This window comes from Chelonoidis abingdonii, chromosome 4 (genome assembly GCF_003597395.2).
Source record: "Chelonoidis abingdonii isolate Lonesome George chromosome 4, CheloAbing_2.0, whole genome shotgun sequence".
Taxonomy (NCBI): Eukaryota; Metazoa; Chordata; order Testudines; family Testudinidae; genus Chelonoidis; species Chelonoidis abingdonii.
The window spans coordinates 133,944,024-133,965,796 of NC_133772.1; the positions used below are offsets into that span (position 1 = coordinate 133,944,024).

A 21,773-nucleotide genomic window follows, 5' to 3' on the forward strand; every position below is an offset into this window, starting at 1 on the left:
AATACTGACACAGAGCAGCTGTGCTGTGATACATTGCTTTAAATACACTTGATCCTATCTTGTCCAGACTGACTCTATTTTTATTAACCATAAAGGGCAGGATTGACTCAGTCCCAAGTAGTCAATCCAATTTTGCTTTCAAAAATTTTCACAGGGTATTATCCATTCTATCCCATTTACTGAGTGAAACAAAAGAGATAAGACAGTAACAGTTTCTGCTGTCTACAGGAGTACTGTCCATCTACCACCAGGAAGGGGAGAGGAGCAGATAATGCTCTTCAGTGCTGCAGGATGCCTCTTCAGCAGCATTCAGTACAAAGAGGGTGACATTGTAAGTACTCAGGATTGGTTTTTAACTTTCATGTCTCGTGCTGGGTGGGGGAAGAGACTGATGAGCTGTTCCATGAACCATGCGAGACACCTGTTGTAAGCTACAAGACATTGGGCGCTCAGCCAAGAATGCAAATAGTTTTCAGAGACGCTGAGGACTGTGGGATAGCTGGAGTCCTCAGCACCCCCCTTCCCTTTCCCATGATCCCCGCCCCTGAGGCTAATGTTAATGGTCACGAGGGGTTCTGGGTAAATGCGTCAGTCATTCCTTGCTCCGGGAAAACATCAGCAGACAGTCCTTTCGCACCTTTTTCTCCTGGATTGCCCTTGCAGAAACAATGCACGGCAGCCCTAGAAGACCGTCCGCTTTTTGTTTTCCCGTCACCATTTGTGTACTAGATGCGTGGAGACAGAGGCGACACTCGACGCTACACCCAGCATTCAATTGCTTTTGCAATGATAGCACAGATGATTACTATCATTCTGTACTGTCTACTGCTGGAGAAAACTGGCAATGATATGATGGTTCTCTCCTTCTCTGAACTGTCTGCTGCTATCATGATTGCTCCTGGCTAAATCAGCTGGGGGCGCAATGCAAAAGTAACTTGGGATTGACTCACTGGCCACTGAATCAATCCCTCCTTATGGCTTCTAAAAATAGAGTCTATCCTGCCTACAAGAAGAGTCAAGTGTATTAGAAGAGTGCAGCTACTCTGTGGCTGTATTAACAGGAGGCTCCCTGCAAGAACGCACCCATTGCTTCCCTTCTCTCCCACCCTCTGCAGCTACTGGTGGCAGGACCCCCCCCCCATTTGCGTCATGCAGTTGTGAGGAATACAAGAATAAGAAACATAGACTTATTGTGACATACACCGGGGGGGGGGTGGCACTTGAGCAGGCAGCTGGGGCTATGACAGTCCAGGCAGGACATACTCAATTTTTAGAACAAGAGGGAGCGACTGACTCTGTCCCACGTGATGCCACTCCAATTTTGGTTTCTGAACCATTGTGACAGGGGCACTCATGATAGCATCGAGACACTACACTGTGATGCACTGGCGGTAAACAGGAAAAAGCTGAATCCCTGCGAACTTTTGAATTCCATTCCTGATTGTCCAGCGGAGGGTCAGCACACACACAGGTGAGCACACAGAGCTCATATGCACTGGTAACAATGCAGTCTCCTGAAATCGAAGAAGAGCGCCAGCTTGGACCACACAGGAGTTCTGGTCTGATCGTCTATCTGGGGTGAGGACTCAGTGCTCACAGCACTGCGTTCCAAAAGACGAAATGAAAAAGTTTTTGAAAGAATTTCAAAGTCTATGGCTGAAAAAGGGCACAGACAGGGGACCCCTGCAGTGCAGAGTAAAAAGTAAAGGACTTAGGCCAGGGCGGGATCCAGAAAACCAGAGAAGCAAACGGAAGGTCAGGCTACTGAGCCGAAAACATGCCGCTCTATGCTGAACTACATGCAATTTTGGGGTTCAGCACTACCAGTGCCCACCCTGTCCGTGGATTCAGATCTTGGGATTGAAATATCAGTGTTTCTGAGATGTAGCCGAGGGGAAGATGGAGAGGAAGATGAGGATGAAGAAGACCATGGTGAGAGCACACAGCAGTCCGTAAACCCCAAACAGCCTAGGATCTTTGAGACCCCAGAATTACAGTCCCTGCGCTCCAAGCGACAAGCCCAGACAGTGAAGCCATGGAAGCGACTCCGGTAAGTGTCCCTTCATTCTGTATCAAACATGGATTAAAACAAGATGTTTTTTTAGATCGCATGACACCAGGGCTTTTGCTGCCAGTCCGCAGCCATTAAGGTTAGAGGAAAATTTCGTTAACATGTCTGGGGATGGAGCGAAATCCTCCAAATTAATCTCCATGAATCGATCGTGGAGGAAGTCAAAAAGCTTATGATATATGAGAACATTTCTGGCCAGGCAGCCTTATCCGTTCCTCCATAGTAGGTACTTTCAACGCATGCATTTTGCAAGACATTTGGTACTGCAGGCATTGAAGGCATTGCAGAAACAAACGATCTGCCTCCTGGTGGTATTGTCAGGAGGGACGAGATATCATCCATTGTTACCTTGTAGAAAAATCAGGAATGTAAATAGGCGGGAGACCATGGCGATTTTGCTACTGGCCAGAGCGGGGGGATGTGGAGGGGGATAGCGACGAGTTTTCAGCGTCTGGCAAGCAGGATTCTTTCCCAGCTACCCAGCGAACGGCGCGTGCAGGGGGTGAAGTAGGGTGAGCACTAGCATGATCGTATATGATAGGAGCCAGGCGCTGTTGGTGGATGTGAAAGAGGGGGTTTGGGCTTTGCAGGTTCCTTAACAGGAGCAAGCATCATATAGATCACTGTGTATATGAAGCGGCGAAGATCAAACTTTTAAGCATTACTTACATCGCGCGTGGATGTAAGGTGGCCGTACTGCGTCTGTTGTGTGCCACACACTGAATTAAACGATACAAAATGCGACCTTGTATAGAGATCACATTGTGCTCTGTAAGGTGGATAGTGTTCTTTGTGAAAGAGTACTAGCATTGTTCTGTAGAAGAGTATTTTCCACATACTTTCACCCTGGTTTGCCTCCCCCATCAGCTGCACATTTCTCTGCAGTCCCTATGCCATCCGAGAGGATGGCGTGCTCTGATACGGGGGGAAGAAGAAGACGCGAGATGAAATGTTCGCAGAAACTTATTGAAGTAACACGCAATGAGAGGGATAAACAGAATGATTGGAGGTGTGAGAGCCAAAGTACAGAGAATGCCAGTGAACGATCTGAGAGGGCTAGGCAGGAAGACCAGCGTTGGCGAGATGCAACGCTGGATCTGCTCGTGCTCAAACTGATATCCTCCAACGCTATAGTGCATCTTCAGGAAGAGCAGCGCAGTAGCAGAGTGCCACTGCAGCCCTATATAACTCCCTGCAAGCCCACGTCCCATATCTCCCTCACCCAGACGTGTAAGAACGCGTGGGGGAAGGTTTTCGTGCACCGCCTACTCCTCACCCCTGGAGAGTTCAAGTAAAAGGCTGTAATATGCTACAATGTGCTTAATGGCCTTTCCTTCCCCCTCCTTCCAAAGCACAGCAGCCAGGATACCTTCCTAATTCTCTGCCTTTTTATATAGTTCCTTTGTATAAGAATACATCGAAGGGGGAGGGTGGGTTGCTACAGGGAAAAGATAGTAAGGAAAAACACATGAGTTTTAACAGATGCATAATTACTTTGAAATGAATAATAAAATGATTTTTAACAGCGAGACTGAATTTATTTCCCTTCGCCACCTGTAATCAAAAGGGGAGGGTGGGTTGCTTACACTGAATAAGTCCATCAAGTGCGGAGGTTCATCAAGGGGAAGCAAACAGAAGTCACACCGTACCCTGGGCCGTGCTGAAACTCGTTTTCAAGGCTTCTCTGATGCGCAGCGCCTCCAGTGTGCTCTTCTAATTGCGCCTGGTCTCTGGCTGCTCGTAGTCAGGCGGCCAGGTGATTTGCCTCAGCCTCCCACCCAGCCATAAATGTCTCCCCCTTAGTCTCACAAAGGATTGTGGGCACACAGCAAGCAGCAATAGCAAGCGGGACATTGGTTTGGCTCAGGTCTGAGCGAGTAGTAATGATCACCAGCGACCCTTTAAACGGCCAAATGCATTCTACCACCATCCGCGCACTTGCCTCAGCCTGTAGTTGAACAGCTCCTGACCACTGTCCAGGCTGCCAGTGTATGGCTTCATGAGCCATGGCATCAAGGGGTAGCTGGTCACCAAGGATAACTACAGGTATTTCCACATCCACATCCCCAACGGTGATTTTCTTGGTCTGGGAAGTATTCCCTTGCTGCAGCCATTTAAACAGACTATGGCTCCTGAGGACGGCGAGCGCTGAACCTTCCGGCCATCCCACGTGCTGTGGGGTAACGTCCCTTGTGGTCCACCAGTGGCTTGCAGCACCATTGAAAATACCCTCTTGCAGTTTACGTTACTGGGGCCCTGGCGCTCTGGGGCCAAGAAGGGATATGGGTTCCATCTATGGCCCCACCACAGTCGGAAACCCATTGCAGCAAAGCCATCCACTATCACCTGCACTTTCCCAGAGTCACAACCTTCGTAAGCAGCAGCCTTAACGATTGCTTTGCTACTTGCATCACTGCAGCCCCCACAGTAGATTGCCCCACTCAAATTGGATTTCCGACCTGACCGTAGCTGTTGGCTGTGGCAAGCTTCCAGAGGGCTATTGGCCCACTCGCTCTCCACTGTGAGGCTGCTTCATGTTTGTATTATGGCGTTTCAGGGCAGGGGAAGCAAAGCAAAGTTCTAAGAAAGTGCTCTTACGCATGCGAAAGTTTCGCAGCCACTGCGAATTGTCCCACACCGTTAAAAACAATGCGGTCCCACCGTCTGTGCTTGTTTCCTGTGCCCCAAATCGGCGTTTCAATGGTAGAAGATGCCCCGTTAATAGCAGTAGCCCAAAAACGCTGGGGCCAGCGGTTATGGAGAATTCTGCCTCCATCTCGTCATCGCTGTCCTCACCGCTCAGCAATAGCTGCCTCCTCCTCTCCTCCTGCTTTGCAGTTCATTGTTCAGTATAGTCAGCACGAGAGTACGCGAGGTGTTGACAACGGTCAGGATACCGTTTGTGATCTCAGGGTCACGATGCTGTGCTATGGCGTTTGCTCATGCACTCCCGGAAAAGGCGCCAAGGTTGTCTGCTGCCTTCACAAAGGAGGGGTGAGCCTGTACCCAGCACACCCGGGGCAATGTTTCTGCCCCATCAGGCATCTGTCTCTCAACCCGGAAGTGGAACTATGGAATAGCTGAGGAAAGCTACCCACAGTGCACCGCTCTGAAATCGCAGATGTTACTTTGGACCATGGACGCAAACAATCGATTCTGATCCCCACTTTATTAGATCTGTTTTGTAATATCGGTTTAAGCTAATTCGAAATAATCGTGCAGTGTAGATGTACCCTCTGTCTCACACACAAGAACTCACAGTTCCATCAATCAACCTTACCCGCAGCATTTGAAACACATTGGGGGGCATGGTTTGCCTTCAACTCAAGCTTCTTCATGGGCCCATGTTTTGGGCGCTATTACTCTTCTTTCAGCCATGTCTTTACAAGAGCTTCTTTACAGTTATCCTGAATATAAGGCAGCAGTTACACCCAACTCATATATATATATGCTTGACTGAGGGGCAGATAAGGTTAGTTAATGTAAGGAAAAGGAAAAACAACAAATCTAAATGTAAAAATCATATCCAAACAACAGAAAGTGAGCCCAAATGTACTTTCCATGGTGAGGAGGTTGCTTTGTTTGTTGCTTTCACTTGTTGCATCTTGTCTTAGGGCTAGTCCCTGCCACTTGATCTACCAGACACACCAAACTCTATGGCTGAGGCCCATTACTAAATGCAGGTGCAGAGTGAAGAGTCAGTGTTCAGCCTGGGAAGAGGGGGTGAGGGAGCCACTCAATTCATATGAGTGGGTAGCTGAACCCCTTATTACTTTATTTATTACTTCTACTATGATGGCAACCAAAGGGCTCAGTCAAGATCAGGGTCCCACTGCATCAGAGACTGTACAAACACATAGAAAGACATAATCTCTGCCCTGAAATATTTTTGATCCAAGGGCTAGATCCTGTATCATGCTCTGTCAGGGCACACTATAGTTCTGACACTCAATACTGTGTTCAAACTGCTAGATACCATCCCCTCCAGAAATAGAATACAAGTAGTAAAGAGAAATTACACAAGACTCTACCTTAAAAATATAACCAGATACACACTATCTGAGGGGACATAATGCACAGTCGACCTTGATCCAAATCATATTGAAAAAGCTATTGCATTTGGTGTCAATAGACTAAACATGCCTATAAAATGCAAGAGAAGTCTTTATTACCTCAAAAGATCAGCATGCAGTACAACAGGAGACACACCTATTGTCAGCAGCTGAACATTTAAACTAAGGAAGGGTGTGGTAGAACAAGAAGAAAGCTCAGGAACTACCAAAAAAAACAAAGGAAAGAAAGAAAGAAAAGAGGCCAAGATTTTCAAAAGTGGCTGGAGTTTGAGTGCCTCCATTTTTGGGTGCCCAACTTGAGCCAGCTAAAAGAGTCCTGGTTTTGAGACAATGCTGAGCACCCCCCTCTGAAATTCAGGGCCCTTTAAGGTAGCTTAAGTTGAGCAACCAAAATCACTAATCACTTTAGAAAATCTTGGCCAGAATTAATATATTGTTTTACATCTGTTATTGTATCTATTTAGATGCTTATTCCATGCTCTACATTTATTTTACAACAAATGGCAAAGTATGAGTCAGTCCCCTGAAAGATGAGTGAACATATATATATATAAATATGTAAGGGGATAGCATTTGCGCCGATACAATAGAGCAGGACAAAAAGTAGAAGCAGAAGGAGACCAGTTGTGATAAAGGCCATAGGTTATGGATACAGTAGAACCCCAGAGTTACGAACAGCTCGGGAATGGAGGTTGTCTGTAACTCTGAAATGTTCATAACTCTGAACAAAATGCAGATGGCACGGCAAGCTGAGGCTGCAGTGGGGACAGCCAGGGAGGGACTGGGAACTAGCCTCCCCATCTCGGAGCTCAAGAGCCAGGCAGGACAGTCCTGTGGGCCAGATGTGGCCCATGGGTCATAGTTTGCCCACCTATGTCCTAGAGTAAGGTGGGCTGAGGTATACCTCTGCATTTTAGGGAGAAGCCTGCTTTGTCTCTCTCTGTTTTGGGGTTGTTGTGTGTTATTGTTCTGAATTCTAACAAATAAGGTAGTGTTATGATGCAACCTTTCAGCAAGAATATTTAATACAGGTTGAACCTCTCTAATCCAGCACTATCCGTGGTCCAGCATAGGTGCTGACTCCATGGCTGCTCCAGCCTCAGAACACCCATGGGCAAAATTAGTGGGTGCAGAACACCCACTGGCGCCACACTCCCCCCTCTGCCGCCCTCTTCCCACACCTGTCACCCACCAGCAGCCCTGCGCTTACCAACTCCTCTTCCTCCCTCCAAGTGCTTCTGGAGTACCGTGAACAGCTGATTCGCGGCGTTCAAGCTCCAGGAGGGAGAGGGAGGATCCACAGCCGGCATCAGAGCCCCCGGGCAGGGGGTTGGTGGCTGGGACCCCAGGCAGTAGCAGGGCCCCCGGGTGAAGAGCCACACTGGGCACAAAGCCTGAGGGTGCTGCAGCACCCCCCAACCCTACTTCCTGCGCCTATGGAGACCCACTGGCACTCTGCATTGACTTCCCATTGTTCGACAAATTCTCTGGTTTGGCACCAGTCAGGTCCCGAACTAGAGAGGTTCAACCGGCATTTTTATCTAACTTCTCTGCATGTATGCATTAAATATAACACTTTTAGAACCTTTAAAGGTCTTGAAAATCAGAAGTATCAGTAGAGAGTTCACCTCTGTTTCACAGGCCAGATTTTCAAAAATGCTCAACAATCCATTTAGGCATCAAATTATGAGCCAGATTTTCAAAAAAAGCTGAGTATGCTGAGTGCATGGTGAGTCCTGAGTTTCATACCAGGATATGTTGGATACTGAGTATTTCTGAATATCTGGCTCTCATTAAGATGCCTAAATGGGAGCTGAGCTCTTTCAAAAATCTGGTGAAAATTGCAGAGGTTTAAAACTTTAAAACTGACTTTAAAATCTGGCCTTTTATCAGTATTATTTGAAGGAACCTGTGACACAGAGGCCCCTGGGCAAAGGGTCCCCTGTTCTTTGCAAACACTTCTCACCTCAGACCTGACAAACTTATTACATCAAACATGTCTTACAGAATATTTATCCATAAAGAGCAACGTCAGTTTTCTACAGACAGCTCATAACTTGTCAAGAGTCGTAATTATTGTGGGGTGTATGTACAGACAACATTTAAGGAATAATGTATTTATATTGAAAGTATGCTTTATGTCTTTGGAGTTTAGTTACCAGGAGATAATGTATCTCGGTGATGGCCCATTCAGGCAAGGGGGAGTTGTTACCCCACTCGGTTTGGCTGATAATGGAATTCAAGGCTCTATTGTTTAGCCTTGCACAACAATAAGGCTATGTCTACATTACATCAAAGGGACTTAGGGTGCCCCTCGTTAACCTGTATGACGAAGTGGGAATGTTCTTAATGTAATTTAGTTTGGAAAAGAGAAGACTGAGAGGGGACACGATAGCAGTTTTCAGGTATCTAAAAGGGTGTCATCGGGAGGAGGGAGAAAACTTGTTCACCTTAGCCTCTAATGATAGAACAAGAGGAAATGGGCTTAAACTGCAGCCCATTTCCTGCAACCTAAATCTCCAAGGGAGATTTAGGTTGGACATTAGGAAAAAGTTCCTAACTGTCAGGGTGGTTGGACACTGGAATAAATTGCCTAGGGAGGTTGTGGAATCTCCATCTCTGGAGATATTTAAGAGTAGGTTAGATAAATATCTATCAGGGATGGTCTAGACAGTATTTGGTCCTGCCATGAGGGCAGGGGACTGGACTCGATGAACTCTCGAGGTCCCTTCCAGTCCTAGAGTCTACGAATCTATAATCTCTGAATGCTGTGTGGGTGGCTCAGTTTCCCCTCTGCATTTCTTAGGTATCTAGGTGGGAGGATCAGGGTGTGTGATTGTTGCAGAGACCAAGAGGGCTCCTGTGATACAGGCTGAATAGAGAATGGCCCACACTTTGTCTCCTGGCAACTAGTGGCCTGGGCCCCTCCTCTACAAAGGTGCTAACTGAAGGTGTTGGAGGATAAAGAGATCAGGTGACCTCCTGGCCCGGGAAAGGGACAAAGGCAGAGGAGGGGCTGGAAAGTTTGAGTTTGGAGCTGGCTGGAGAAATGGAGGGAGAGCCAAAGATGCTCTGGCGTCCCTACCGCCCCAAGATGGACTTTGCTGAGGGGTCCTGGTCTCTGTACCTACAAGCTCTGTTTTAGACCATTTTCCTGTCATCTAATAAACCTGCTGTTTTACTGGCTGGCTAAGAGTCACATCTGCCTGCGGAGTTGGGGTGCAGGACCCTCTGGCTTCCCCAGGAGCCCCACCTGTGTGGACTCACTGTGGGAAGTGCACTGTGTGGAAAGGGATGCTGAATGCTCCGAGGCCAGACCCAGGAAGGCCGAAGCTGGGTAAGCTTCTTACCCTGGAGACAGTACGCTCACGGAGAGGAGAGTCCCCCAGAGTCCTGCCTGGCTTCGTACAGAGTAGTTCCAGAGCATTGCCCGGTGACTCTGTGACAACCTGCAAGATGAAGTTAGAGCTGGCATGGCCAAGAAGCGAATGCTTGAGTGGGTGAAAAGCTGGTGGTATCAGGGAGCTGACACCATTATGAGAGTCTCCGTCTTACTAGAGGCAAGGATAGGTACAGTAACTGTGCCATAGGCCGAGGTGGCCCAACTTATTGACCCTCTGAGCTGCATCCAACAATCTTCAGAAGTTCGAGAGCTAGAGGGTGCCTGCCGAGTCTCAGGGCTTCAGCCCCATGGGGGGTGGCTGCCAGGGCTCATGGAAGGCACCTTCTGGGGCTCGGGGCTTCTGCCCTACGGGGGTGGGAGGGGGCTTGGGGCTTCAGCCCCACAAGATGCACCTGCTGGGGCCCAGGGCGCCACGAGGGGCTGAAGCCCCATGCACTGGCAGGTATGCCCTGCAGGGCTGAAGCCCTGAGTCCCTACCCCAGGTCCGGTTTCAGGCACCAGCTGAAGCCCTAGCCGTGCCCCCCCCCCCGCCCTGCTCTCTCCCCCCCATTAAACAAGTGCACACTCTGCAGCACAGGGAGTCCCCCTGCACCCTGGCTCCGGCCACCTTGTAGGGTTATTTTGTTTTGTTTTTTTCCTCTGCTTTGCCGGCCACGCTGTTTTCCCTCCTGCTATGCCGCTCCAGCAGCGTCATTTTTTTGTTTTGTTCCCCCCCACACCTGCTTTGCCACACCGTGTTTTGTTTTTTTTCCCCAGCTTTGCTGCTCCAGCCATGCCGCCGCAGGTTGTTTTTTTTTTGCTTGGGGTGGCAAAAAAGCCAGAGCCAGCTCTGCCTACCCCATGCTGCTGGGCAGGCAGAGGCAATGCCTGGATGGGGCACTTGGGGTCAGATTTTTGCCAGGGTTTGCTGGCCCTGCTCAGTCACAGCCAGGCCTCCTCCCCGCTCCCTGCACAGCAGCTGCTGGAGACGCATACAGCTTTTAGGAGCTGCAGGGACAGCGGCTGCTTTTGCTGCTGCCTCTCCCCCTGGAGTTAAAGCAATGGCCCCTCCCTGCAACTCCCAGCTGTTTGCCACTGCCCCTCTCCATGCCGAGCTAACACCTGGGAGCTGCGGGGAGAGGCTGCTGAGGATAAGAGGAGGGTATAACTCAAGCTGTTTGGGGGCAGCAAACCTTTAAATTGTGCCCTCCCACTCTCAACAAGCACAAGTCATCTCTGGAAGGAGCCCTTAATCCTGCCACAGGGCAGAAGCCCAGAGCTCCCACCCCACTTTGGTAGGCAGAGAATGGGGATGGGGGTCTCCACACCACACTTCAACTGTAAAAGAGACACATGCGGCTCACAAGCCAGTTTGGCTACCCCATCCCCTAGGCAGTGATGGAATAATCTTCCCCCATGGGAAAATTTAGTCCTAATGCCCATTAGTTAGAAATTGGTTTGTGCCCTGAAGGAAGGCATGGGAGGGAAGTGGAGAAGAGAAATGTTAACACACACGTTGGGATTGGGTAGATTAGGGACAACTGGAACAGCAGAAGGAATTCTGTTTGGTTTTGTTTTTTTTAAATCAAGGAACTAGCAAGATGTTTGAACAAACAACAGCCCAGTCCCTTTGCTTATTTGTTGCTTCACTGCACCCCAGCCTCTCTCTGTCTACTTGGCTTGTAAGCTCTTCCGAGACCATGCATGCAAAGTGTACCTGATAAAGTGTGAGCACTAAATAGGACATTTTAAGTTGGCAGGACTTTAAGGGAACAGTGCTGAGTTATTCTCTCCTCCCATCAAGAGATGTTTTCCAATTAGCTTCTGGAAGAGCTTCTCTGAGACAGAAGTTTGCCTGTCAAGACTGCATCAGAAGAAACAGCCCAGTTAAGAAGGGCACTGTACATTTCCATTACTGAGATGGATATTCCTAAAACCTGTTTCCTGTAGGAAGAGCTTACAGCCAAAAGCAGGGACCTAGAAATTACTGTGTCTAGCCAGTGGTCCATCTAGACCAGAGGTCTCAAACTCAAATGACCACAGGGGCCATATGAGGTCTAATGCATTGGCCCGAGGGCTGCATCACTGACACCTCCCGGCCTCATTGCACCCAGCCCTGCCCCCACTCCACCCCTTCCATGAGGCCCTGTCCCTGCCCTGCCTCTTGTCACCCGTTTCCCAAAGTCCCCACCCCAATGCTGCCCCTTCCCTGTCACAAGGGGGTGCAGGAGGGATGCGGCGTGTGGTAGGGGCTCAGGACAGGGAGTTGAGGTGCAGGAAGTGTGCAGGGTGCAGCAGGGGGCTCAGCACAGGGAATTGGTGTGTGGAGTGTAAGAGGGATGAGGGGTACAGCAGGGGGGTGGGGTGCAGGGTTTGGCAGGGGCTCAGGGCAGGGAGTTGAGGTGCAGGTGTGCAGGGTGCGGCAGGGGGCTCGGCAGGGAGTTGGAGTGCAGAAGGTGTGCGGGATGCATCAAGGGGCTCAGGACAGGGAGCTGGGGTGCAGGAGGGGTGTGGAGTGTGAACCCCGGCCTGGTGCTGCTTACCTAGAGCAGCTCTGGGGTGGCAGCAGCACACATCAGGGACAGGACAGGCTCCTGGCCCCGCACTGCATCGCTTCAGGAAGCAGACAGAACCACAGCCCTGAGGGAGCGGGGGTGGGCACAGGAGTCCGCTGCTGCTCCTCCAGTACCTCCCACAAAGCTCCCATTGGCCGCGGTTCCCTGTTCCCAGCCAATGGGAGCTGCAAGGGGGGCGGTACCTTGAAGCGAGGCATCGCAGGCGCCTCTGCCTTCTGCCCGGCCCAAAGGGACATGCTGCCAGCCGCTTAAGGGAGTGGCGCAGGGTTCACGGCACCACGGGGGGCAATCCCCTGGCGTGGAGGTAGGCAGAGGGGCGGGGGGGGGGCGTGAGGAGCTTGGCGGGCCGCACAGAAGAGCCCTGCGGGCCGCGTTGTTTAAGACCCCTGATCTAGACCATTATCCTTTCTCTGCCAGTGTCTAGTATCAGATGCTACAGCACTAGATAATGGATTTTGTGAAATAACCTTCTCATGGGGAGTATTTCTTTCTAACCATCATCGGTTAGTGATTAGTGAAGAATTAATTACTATACCATCTTAAAATTATACTGTTAGTGGCCATATCTTATAGCAGTGAGTTTCAAAGATTAATTTTTGTTACCTTTCAACATAATTGGATGATCCTTTGCTTTTGTGGTTTTTTTTAAAAGGCAAATAGTAGATTTACCTTCCTTATACTGCTCATTTGTATTTCTCTATCGTGTGCCCTCCATAAACTAACATTCCTCTCTATCCAGTTTCTCTTCCTATGGAGGTCTTTCTATGCTGTTAGAAATTGGGTTTTGGGGGTGGGGGTGTGTGTTTAAGAGAGGATAATTAAAACTGAACATAGTATTTTGGGTGGAAGCATACCATTAAGATATACAATGATTATTTTAGTATTATTTAAATACATCATACTATTTTTAAAACCACCATTTTATGCTTACCAAAAATAAGAGAATCCATGGACAGGTTTGCACTGATATAAAGTGCCAATTAAAACTGATTTAATTATTTTGGTGCGCAGTCTGGGTATATAGCAGACTGAAGAAGCAAGATTTAAAAGGGAGATGAATGAATCCCACAGCTTGAACTTTAAATTTTTTTTTCTTTACTGCTTTTTTTTAGGAAAATAAAGATGAGAACACATACTTGCCTCTATCTTTAATAAAAGCTCAGAGTTTCCTGTCAGGGAAATCAATTACATTCTGATAATTAACATTCAAAAATCTAAGAAAGGTAATAGGAGAGAACATAAGTCAACTACAAGTACACGGCAGCAAAATATTTTATTAATAATTAAGCATATAATAAAACAATATTTAACTTTGAATCTGTACCAATGCACTATAATGCATACAGATAAATTTGGATATACACATTTTAAAGAAGATTTACGTACAATCATTAGTTACAAACTTTTCCATTAAACATACTTAAAAAAACAAAACAAAACACCTCCACTAAACTGGAAAGAAGGAGAGGGGAAATGGTCATGGGTTACCACAAAATCAAGACTGGGATACTTCAAATCAAATTTAATCATAAATCAATATAATCAGCAAACAAGTATCATGATTTACAACTTTCTCAAAACATGACAAAAAATATATCCATTCATTTCTTTTGCTAAGATGTAACAGCACAGCACACACAAAAGCCTTTCCATTCCACTTACTAATAAAATGTAGGCTTTTTGTGAGTTGGTCCTTTTACATCTTGCTGGATAGTTACTTACCAGAAAGCAAGTGTGTTCCCCAGTCATCTTGTACACAAAACAAAGAAATTACATTCTTCAGCACAGAAACTGGATTCTGTAAAATCCATGCACCATACTTTTTTTTGGTTTAGCTTATTTAGTTTACTATTCATGCAGAAACTGCTTACAAATACTGCTCCAGATAAGGATTTCCACAAATCTTAAATGCTGCACATTTAACTCATGAGCAGAAGACGGTTAAAAATGCAAAAAGCTAAGATCACACAATATGTTGGAACTGGAATCTATTGAGTTAATCATTTTTCAATCCACCTGATGCTTTTGCCTTTTTAAAGAATCAATCTGTCACAAAAGCTGAGATAAGCAAATCTTAAATAGAAAAAAAATATAAACTATCTTATTCACCTTTACGGAAAAAAAATTAGAAATGCTGAAAGCTTCACATGACCTACAGAAGAATATGAATGCTTTGATTTTTTTAAACAATGACTGTACATCTAACCATTAAAGAGACCAGACAGTAACAATTATCATCGTAATTAAACTTAAATATAATAAGCATTATCCAACTGTTATGTCATGAAAGTCGCAAATGTATATTAGAAGTTATGACTACAATTTAAGTGCTTAGCAAAATCTGAAATGACCTTTGTAAACATTAGCAAAATAATTCAGATGTTTAACACCATTAATAATCAATTTGTTTTAGCCAACAGAATAAGAAATGCCGAAGTAGATAGGTTAAACTGCATTTATAAGCAGATGTAATTTGAAAAAAAAAAAAAAAAGAAAAAAGGGAAGAGATGGGCACAGGTAAGGACCCGCATGAATTGAAAAAATAGGGAGAAGCATCTGAAGAATACATCCTCAGTATTGGGCTATTATTTATCAACTACAGTTAATTAAAAAAAATTCTTTGACAAATAATGTACAAACAGAAGAACAAAAATTCAGTGAATCAAAATAATCATGCTTTGAAATTACATAGCTTGTTTCATCCAGATATTTCAAAGCACTTTATAAAGGTTAGTAACTATTATTATCCCCTTCTTCTAATCTGAGGCGCTGGCTGTCTCTCCCAAGGTCACTAAGCAAGTCATTGTGTGGGGAGTTGGGAACAGAATCCAAATTTCCTGAGTCCAAGTCCCACTCTCAAACATCTAGTCACAGCTGATCCCTAATATATCACTTTATTTAATTTGATACATATTATAGCTGAATTGTAAATAGAAAAATCCAATTGGTAGAGATGACTATAAATGCATCACGCTGCCATTAGACAAACAGTTCCTGTATCTATCTAAGGTGGTATAACTTTAAGGTGTTGTTAAAAGGCACTTGTCTCACAAAAAATATTTTTTCTCTAATTAGTGTATTTAAAATATAAAATATCTGAAATGATTTACACTTGTTAAAATGTTGCACATAAATAATCCATTACAAAGTAATAATTTATAAATCTAACATGGAAGGAGCTATATGGGGAAACAGCTATATTTAAACACATTTTTGACCCATTATTCCACTTAGTGCAGCATTCTGTATGATACTTCTACAGTAGCACACTTTTGGTATGACTTATATTGGCTACTAAATTCCTATATCCATGAAGGAAGAGGAACATGCATGTAGAAATAGGATCAGGTTTATTTAACAAGCTGCAGAACTAACCTAACTGCTTGTGAGCTGAAGAAGAGACATCACACCATAAGCAAACCTTTTCTGAGTCTTATGTCTGAGATCACATATGATCAGTATGAAATGTGACACAAATTATGAACAATTTTGTTACTAACTATATTTACAAGGTTAAATCAGGAGTACCCACTGACTTAAGTCATTTTAAACTGATTTCCATTCTCCCAGATTGCTGAGAAGACCCATCAAATCTAGATCCAATAACTGAGTTAAAATACATCTAAATGACAACTAAAGATAATCCAGTGCAGTTTTCAGGGATTTATGAATGGCAGTTAGAAAAAAAACAAACCTCACATTTATCTAATCTATATATACACTATAGTTTTCCTGTCTTTCAAGTCTCATAGCTATCTTCTAGGAAAGAGTCTCTCAAATTCAGGCTGCCATCTTATTAGATGTCCAGCACAACAAGAAAATGGATACAACCAATCATTATGTACGTAAATGTTAATTTCCAACATGTATTATAAAACACAGCTACATTGTAAAACCAAAAACACAGTAAGGTGAAATGGATGGAACCAAATCAAACACAGAAATGAATAGCCAACACTTTTTTGTATTTAGTTTTTTGATTAGAATAACACATTAGAAGTATGTCCATGCCGCTGTAAAGTTGATGGATCTAACCTTGCATTTGGCCAATAATCTTAATTCCCAGTCTTCTTTAAATAGTTTTCCAGTACTGGATTTTAAGGAAATTCCTGCATCTTTGAGAAATGTGCATTCTCTGACTTTTGCATTAGGTTTCTTTAAAAAACAGTTTGACCAAATATTAGACTCTGATACTTATGCAATTCCTCAACAAAGCAGTATCTCCCACATAACATGGTCACCAAAACTGAAAAAATGGTTTACTGACAATTGCCAGGGCAAATGGGTGAAAGTGTGAGATAGCTGCCATATAGTCAAGCCAACTATTTACACCATCTCCATAACCCGAGCGAATATAAGAACACAACTTTTAATCATGTGCAGCTCATGGGAACTATCAGTCTACATAAAGTGCAAAAAAGAAAGCAATATCTATCATGAGGCTACTGCTTTTCTAGTATTCCCACTCATCTGTTTTCATGTCTAGATAGTAAAGAATATTCTGTGCAAGCTTTACTGCCTGCTTTCTGGCAACTTTAGATCGTTCATCTCCTTGTGGATCAACAGCATCAAGTGCCAGAAGTTGCTTAGTGAGGAGCTCTTCTAGTCTCATGTAGTTCTTATCAGTTCTGTTTCCATCAAAAGAGAGCACTTCCCTCTGAATTTGAGACAAGTGTCCAAGAACACTCCAGACTGCCTTATGAGACTGGTGTTCCACATCAGTTTGTTCACCGTACACTTGTCTTTTTTCAAGTGCTTCCTTTAAATCAATATATGTTATAAGAGTTTGCACTTCTATTACTGCTCTTCTCCTGGCTTCTCTGATACATGGGTTCTTTCCCGGACTCACTTCATCCAAGTGGGCAATTAAACCTTGCAGTTCTGCCTTGCATCCCAAGTACAAATCAGAAGCATTTTCTGCTCTGAAAAGTAAAGAATGAACTTCTTTCATTTTTTTGCGGACCTCTTCTATTTTTAGAATGGATTGATTTTGTGCCAAGTCATAAGCATGAGCAGAGTCTGCTTCTTCTTCTAAATCCAGATATTGCTGTAATTTATTGATCTCTTCCACCACTTCCTTTCTGTAATTTCTTATTTCTGTGTGACCACAAACATCCAAAGCATCTAAATCAGCAATCAGACCTGTAAGCACACAGGATAAATGCCTGCAAGTCTCATTATTATTTACTCCCATTAAGACTGCAATAAGAGTTCCCCTAGCCTTGTTCACATCACACATAACTGCGTTAATTTTTGAGACTGAAGGATGTGCATCACTGGAGAGTGGCAGGGAAGGTTGCTGCTTTATACAGCTTTCTATAATCTCTTGAACTGCGCAAATTTTTGTCAGAGTGTGATATCTTGCTTTCCGTAACGAGATTTTTCCTCCAGTTTTCACCTGAGTGAGTCTCAACACAATATCCTGAATACCCTCTTCAAATTCATCAGTTATACAGTTGCCACCTTTATAAAAAGGTGTGATCTCACGTTCTACCAATGATTGAGCTTCTTTATATATGGCCTCTATTTCCAGTCTGTGTGGATGGTTCGCATTCTGCTCCAATTCCTTGAGTAGTCTCTCTGTTTCCTGGGCTGCTCGTTTTCTCGCCTGCTGAATGTCCCCTTTTCCTTCAGTATCTACAGAATCTATTTCAAAAAGCTGTTTAGTCAGAGTCCTCTCCAGTTTCTTGTAAACCCTGTCAGTAGACAGGCCACTGAAAACCACCACCTGCTGTTCAATATCTCTGACTTCTTTCTGTATTTCTTGCAGCCTTTTGATGGAAGGGTGTTGGTTACCCATATCCATTATCTTTTATCCTCCAGTTCCAAATGAACTACAAATAAGGCAAGAATAAGAACTATGACTGACAAAATTATATCAGACACTGACTGACATTTCATGCTACCTTTAACAACTTTTATAAGGCCTCAAGTCACTTTAAAATATTTAATAAACTAATTTGAGCTAAAAAGCTACAGAGACTTTTACTGGTATAAGTTTAAACAAAAAAAAAAAGTGAACCACTTAACTTCAAAACATACAATATTTCCCTGTTCTTTTGTGCATATCTCTCTAATGCTGTCTGCAAGCTTCTTGCTATTAAATGATATGCATTAGAGCTGTTAAGCAATTAAAAAAATTAATTGCGCTGTTAAATAATAGAATCCATTTAAATTTTTCTCTGTTTTCTACAGTTTCAAATATACTGATTTCAGTTATAACAGAATACAAATTGTACAGTCCTCACTTTATATTTTTTATTTCAAATACTTGCACTGTAAAAAACAAAAGAAGTAATATATTTCAATTCACCTAATACAAGTACTGTAGTGCAATCTCTTTACTCATGAAAGTTGAACTTACAAATGTAGAATTATGTACAAAAAATCCTGCATTCAAAAACAAAATATAAAACGTTAGAGCCTACAAGTCCACTCAGTCCTATTTCTTGTTCAGCCAATCGCTCAGAGAGACAAGTTTGTTTACATTTGCAGGAGATAATGCTGTCCGCTTCTTGTTCAGTTTCACCTGAAAGTGAGAACAGGTGTTCGCATGGCACTGTTGTAGCTGGGAGTGCCAAGATATTTACACGCCAGATGCACTAAAGATTCATATTTCTCTTCATGCTTCAATCATCATTCCAGAGGACGTGTCCACGCCGATGATGGGCTCTGCTCGATAACAATCCAAAACAGTGCAGATCGACACGTGTTCATTTTCATCATCTGAATCAGATGCCACCAGCAGAAGGTTGATTTTCTTTTTTGGTGGTTTGGGTTCTGTAGTTTCTGCATCAGAGTGTTGCTCGTTTAAGACTTCTGAAAGCATGCTCCACATCTCATCCCTTTCAGATTTTGAAAGGCACTTCAGATTCTTAAATCTTGGGTCAAGTGCTGTAGCTATCTTTAGAAATCTCACATTGGTACCTTCTTTGCGTTTTGCCAAATCTGCAGTAAAAGTGTTCTTAAAATGAACACATGTGCTGAGTCATCATCTGAGACTACTATAACATGAAACATATTGCAGAATGCAGGTAAAATAGAGCCGGAGACATACAATTCTCTCCCAAGGAGTACGTGCATCTGACGAAGTGTGTATTCACCCACGAAAGCTCATGCTCCAATACATCTGTTAGTCTATCAGGTGCCACAGGACTCTTTGCTGCTTTTACAGATCCAGACTAACACGGCTACCCCTCTGAAATTTAATCAAGGCATTCTTTTTTAACAAGCGACATCAGCGTGGAAGCATGTCCTCTGGAATGGTGGCCAAAGCATGAAGGGGCATCCAAATGTTTAGCATATCTGGCATGTAAATACCTTGCAATGCCAGCTACAAAAGTCCCATGCGAATGCCTAGTCTCACTTTCTGATGACATTGTAAATAAGAAGTGGGCAGCATTATCTTCCGTAAATGTAAACAAACTTGTTTGTCTTAGTAGTTGGCTGAATGAAAGTAGGACTGAGGGAACTTGTAGACTCTAAAGTTTTGAATTGTTTTGTTTTTGAGTGCAGTTCAGAGGTGAAAGTAAGCCGGTACAGGCCGGTACAGCGTACCAGTAAAAGAGTGGGTGTCAATACAGGCTGCCACACAGCCGACATTAAAGCACTGCCAGGGAGCGCTTTAAGCACTGTACCGGCAGCGCCACTGATAGGGGGCCACTGGGGTCTGGTGATTTAAAAGGGCCTGGGGCTCACAGCAGCCAGCGGCCAGAACCAGTGGCCAGAGCCCCGGGCCCTTTTAAATCGCTGCTGGAACCCTGGACGGTGTGGGCCAGGCAGCACTGGCTGGAGGAATCTGGCCCCATCCCTGCCCCTTCTGCCTGAGGCCCCTCCCCTTCTGGGGGTCCAGAGCCATTCCCCCCAACCTTGCCTAGGACCCTGTCCACCACTGATAAGCCCTTTAAGTTACTTTCACCCCATGCAGTTATGTAACAAAAAAAATAAATCTACATTTGTAAGTTGCACATTCACAATAAAGAAATTGCACTAGAGTACTTGTATGAGGTGAATTGAAAAATGCGATTTCTTTTATCATTTTAACAGTGCAAATATTTGTAATTAAAAATAATATAAAGTAAGCAGTGCACACTTTGTATTCTGTGTTATAAATGAAATCAGTAAATTTGAAAATGTAGAAAACATCCAAAAATATTTAATAATTTTCAATTGGTATGCTATTGTTTAACAGTGCGACTAAAACGGTGATTAATTTTTGAGTTAATCGCATGAGTTAAATGTGATTAATCACCAGCCCTAATATGCACTTTTGAATTTACGCTGCTAGAAGTCTTTGTCCACTCTCTCACTTATAACGATGACAAGCAATGCAGAACAAATTGGTTACTTCAGTAATGAAGAAAATTAATGAGGCAATTTTCAATCCTTAGTTTTTTAGTACAATATACATACATACATACACCCCTACCTGGTAAATAAATATACCCTTCCCACTCACTTGCATTATTCAGAATAGGGATTATAAACAACCCAACACTGAGACGAACAACTGTCAACCTTTTACCCATATCTATCTATCCCCATCAACCCTCACAGCCTCCTCCACCATTCAGTGCCCTTAACGTGCACCCATCTACCCCTGACAATCTACACCTGTTTCTACACACCCAGAGCCCTTCATCTGCATCCACCTCATCCAACGCCCTTCCCCTGTGCCAGTCTAGCCCTGGCTCCCCTCTCCTGCCTCACTCAGTATCCTGCACCCTCCACACCTCCCGGCAGCCCTTCACTAATCACTTTCACTCTTCACCTTTCCTCACTCGAGGTGCCCTCCCCCGCCCTTCCAGCACCACCTGTCCTCAAGCAGCATCCATAACCATCCCCAGCACCACGGCCCCTGCATAAAATGGGAGGAGAAGTGTGAGATGGCCCCTAGTCCCCACAGACTGGGATGACCACATGGCGCCTACCCCAGCCAGCAGCCTTGGGGGAAGACAGTCCCCTGCAGCATGCCCCGATCCCCCCCAGAGCCCGGACTCGCTACATCCCTGCAGGAGGGGCCGGGATCCGCTAGGCCACCCCGCCGCCGGCAGGTGGTGACCTCACAATGGGAGCGTCCCCGGGGAACGGACAGCGAGTGCCGGGGCCTAGAGCCGGCTCCCCCTTAGCGGGGGCGGCAGCGAGCGAAAGCCCGGCCCCGGGGCCACAGGTGGCTTAGAGCCCCCGTCTCTCCCTCTCCTCAGTGACCCCGGCAGCCCAGACCCCTTCCCTACCAACCCCCCTTCTTCCCCACGCCCCGGCAGCCCGACCCCTCCCCCTACCTCAGGCGGGGCTGCCTGCTCTTCCCCGCGACGTCCGCCCCCTCACCCGGCTCAGCAGACGCTGTTCTCCCGCACACAGAACATGGGCCGGTCAGAGTCCCCCCTCCCCGCCAGCCTCTCACCTCTGGGCCGCCGGCGGCTATCGGCCGCCCGCAGGCCAAACGGTGGCTAACCCGAGGGCCCCCGTCCCCGTCCCACTCGGCGGGGGGCTCACGGGGAAGGAAGCGAAGGGCAGCCTGAGCTGCGCAGCCGAGAGACCGATCGAGACGCTCTATCCGCAGTTACTGCCGCCCAGAGGCCGGAGCTGCCCCGCCTGCCGCACCTGAGGGAGAAGTTTTGGGCGGCCTTCTGTTTGCGACATGGCCGTAAAGCTGCCGCGGGAGGGGAGGG

At 45.6% G+C, this 21,773-nt stretch overlaps 1 protein-coding gene across 4 annotated transcripts; it reads right to left on the reverse strand.

Annotated features, from left to right (window-relative positions):
* Positions 1 to 13,356: 13,356 nt before the first annotated feature.
* BAG5 (BAG cochaperone 5) lies at positions 13,357 to 21,722 on the reverse strand. Of its 4 annotated transcripts, none has more exons than XM_032771576.2 (2): positions 21,506 to 21,722; positions 13,357 to 17,936 (listed from the first exon to the last, which is right to left on the reverse strand). In XM_032771576.2, the coding sequence occupies exon 2, from the start codon at positions 17,906 to 17,908 to the stop codon at positions 16,556 to 16,558; it is 1,353 nt and encodes a 450-aa protein (XP_032627467.1). In that variant the 5' UTR covers positions 17,909 to 17,936; positions 21,506 to 21,722; the 3' UTR covers positions 13,357 to 16,555. The 4 variants fall into 4 exon arrangements, with proteins under 4 accessions (XP_032627467.1, XP_032627466.1, XP_032627465.1 ...); XM_032771575.2 differs by having other exon boundaries at positions 21,384 to 21,662; XM_032771574.2 differs by having other exon boundaries at positions 21,430 to 21,507.
* Between the last annotated feature and the right edge of the window lie 51 nt (positions 21,723 to 21,773).